This window comes from Austrofundulus limnaeus, unplaced genomic scaffold (genome assembly GCF_001266775.1).
Source record: "Austrofundulus limnaeus strain Quisiro unplaced genomic scaffold, Austrofundulus_limnaeus-1.0 Scaffold949, whole genome shotgun sequence".
In the NCBI taxonomy this organism is placed as follows: domain Eukaryota; kingdom Metazoa; phylum Chordata; class Actinopteri; order Cyprinodontiformes; family Rivulidae; genus Austrofundulus; species Austrofundulus limnaeus.
The window spans coordinates 94,801-97,150 of record NW_013953351.1 but is presented as its reverse complement, the minus strand read 5'-3'; the positions used below and the strand labels follow the sequence as shown (position 1 = coordinate 97,150).

Sequence of the window (2,350 nt, the reverse complement as noted above, 5' to 3'; positions counted from 1 at the left end):
CCCCTCTAGATAAATGTGTTTAATGAGTGAAGGAAAATATGAGTGAGCACCAAGCAACAACCCTAGGTTCTCCCCTGAGAACCAGAACAAACATTTTATGTGCAACCCTGATTATAGTGTAAAAGATTAATTCTTTTCATTATGTAACTTTTGATTTATAAAATAATAGCTTGTAGTTAAAAAGAAAGTATAAATAAAAAAAACATAAAGAACATTATTATTTTGTTTATTAAAGAAAATAAAATGTCTCTTTTGAGAAAGGTCTTTTTAAACCAGAGTCAAAGAAAAGTGGACATGTTTATTTCCCCTTTGGGGGCCCTTACACCCTCCTAAACAGCAGGTGTCACTGTGGAGAGAAAATACAGCAGCAGCTCAGGACAACAGGCTTCAAACAAGAATGTAACGTTTCTTTACTCCATGTTTTTACTTTGTAGTAAAAAGTCGTAAGCCGTCTCTGGGCGACCTGATTCTTCGACACACCAACAGTCCTACCCGGGCTCGACACGCTGCCCAGCTGGCTCTCGCTCACGTCCGGGACGGCGGCCAGTCGCTGCACAGCGCTCTGTTCCGAGGCGGCGGCGGGACCACCGGCCTGGAGAAGCAAGCGGAGGCGCTGCGAGTGAAGAATGCAGTCTACTCAACTGTGATCTTCTGTGAGTTCCTCAAAGAGCTGGCTGCCCTGGCTCAAGAGCACGCCGTCACTTTGCCCTTCCCTCAGAGCCAGGAGGCAGAGGAGTAGCGGGTAAACGCAGACCTCTCAGCTTTTAGCTTCCATTTATTATTTGTAAAATATTCAATCCTCTCTTTAGCTTAGAACAGACTGGAGCACTGAGACTTCTCTGTCACTCAAATCGTCGGCAGACGTTACAAAGAAAAGGAAACTCTGGCATTTTTCTACCAAATTTAAATTAAGACACACGTATAGTAAGAATTTTCCTCATCTGTAAACAGGAAATTGTGCATATCATGTTATTACAGTATATTTACATCCTGTCCATGCAAAACCTCAGTAAATAYTGGAGATGAGTGTATATACACATGTCATGGTAAAGCCACAGATAAAACAAGTWGGTGCACAAATTGGTGCTAGCTTGATACTTGCTTTCTTTTAATTTGAAAGGGTGGCACAAGCTAGACTTTAGCTTCCTGAACAAAATGAAAGCAAACACCAAATGCAGCTGGGCAGGAAAACGATAAAAGTACAGGAGAGTTGATCCGACGTGTGCACAGCGAGCTCATCTTGGCTCTCAGCAGAGCTTTTCATCCACCGGTCAGCAGAGAGAAGCTGAAAATGTCATCAGTCGGATTGATCAGAAGAGACTGCACTGCCAAAAACGTTGATCGATCAATGGATCAGGCGAAAACTGGAGCAGAGAGATGTTTCTGTTAGAGCGAGTGTTTGAAATAATACTGGAAATGTTTGGTAATTATTGCTTTTTGTTTGAAATGTTTGTCTTTTGATGTTGCACCATTTACTTGACATATCAGCAGCGTTTGGGAGTGGGTGTGCACATTCTTCTCCTTTTAATGAACTGTTTTTATTTTAATGAATCACTCCTTTCTGAAGAGTGAGGCCAGTTTTTAAGGCCATCGCTGAGCTGAAGAGCTGTCGCCATAAAGGAGGCGGGGATTGAAAAGGCAGCACTGTAAAAATGTTTTTCTTTACATGTGCCATTTAGTTCTTTTTACAGTACGCACTTTTGTTTTTTGATGAAATCTGTGCATAATTTCAGTTAACGTTGAACATCTCCTGAGGCATTCACTCTTTATTTCCCCCAAATTTTATGTTTTAAGTAATGAGCTAAAGATGAGAAGCCATCTCAAGTCACACACACACATATATATATGTACACGCTCAAAAAAATAAAGGGAACACTACTGCTCAAAAAAATAAAGGGAACACTTAAGTATGGCATGTCATTTAGGAAATTATTATTATATATATTGTCAGAACTGAACCTTGAATATATGGAATGAACTCTGAATTTATTGATTGAACCCTGAATATATTGAATGAAACTCTGAATATATGGAATGAAAGTCTGAATATATTGAATGAAACTCTGAATATATTGAATGAAAGTCTGAATATATTGAATGAACCCTGAATATATTGAATGATACGCTGAATATATTGAATGGAAGTCTGAATATATTGAATGAAACTCTGAATATATTGAATGAAAGTCTGAATATATTGAATGAACCCTGAATATATTGAATGAAAGTCTGAATGTTGAATGAAAGTCTGAATATGTGGAATGAACCCTGAATATATTGAATGAAAGTCTGAATATATTGAATGAAACTCTGAATATATTGAATGAAACTCTGAATATATTGAATGAAA

At 38.4% G+C, this 2,350-nt stretch overlaps 1 protein-coding gene across 1 annotated transcript in view; it reads left to right on the top strand.

The window, feature by feature from the left end:
* The window catches only part of fhip1b (FHF complex subunit HOOK interacting protein 1B), a gene marked incomplete at its 5' end in the record, with an annotated part of 31,879 nt that extends 30,068 nt beyond the window's left edge, over positions 1 to 1,811 (top strand). Inside the window, 1 exon segment of the mRNA XM_014029762.1 lies at positions 435 to 1,811. Coding sequence (XP_013885216.1) covers positions 435 to 739 — 305 coding nt within the window.
* Between the last annotated feature and the right edge of the window lie 539 nt (positions 1,812 to 2,350).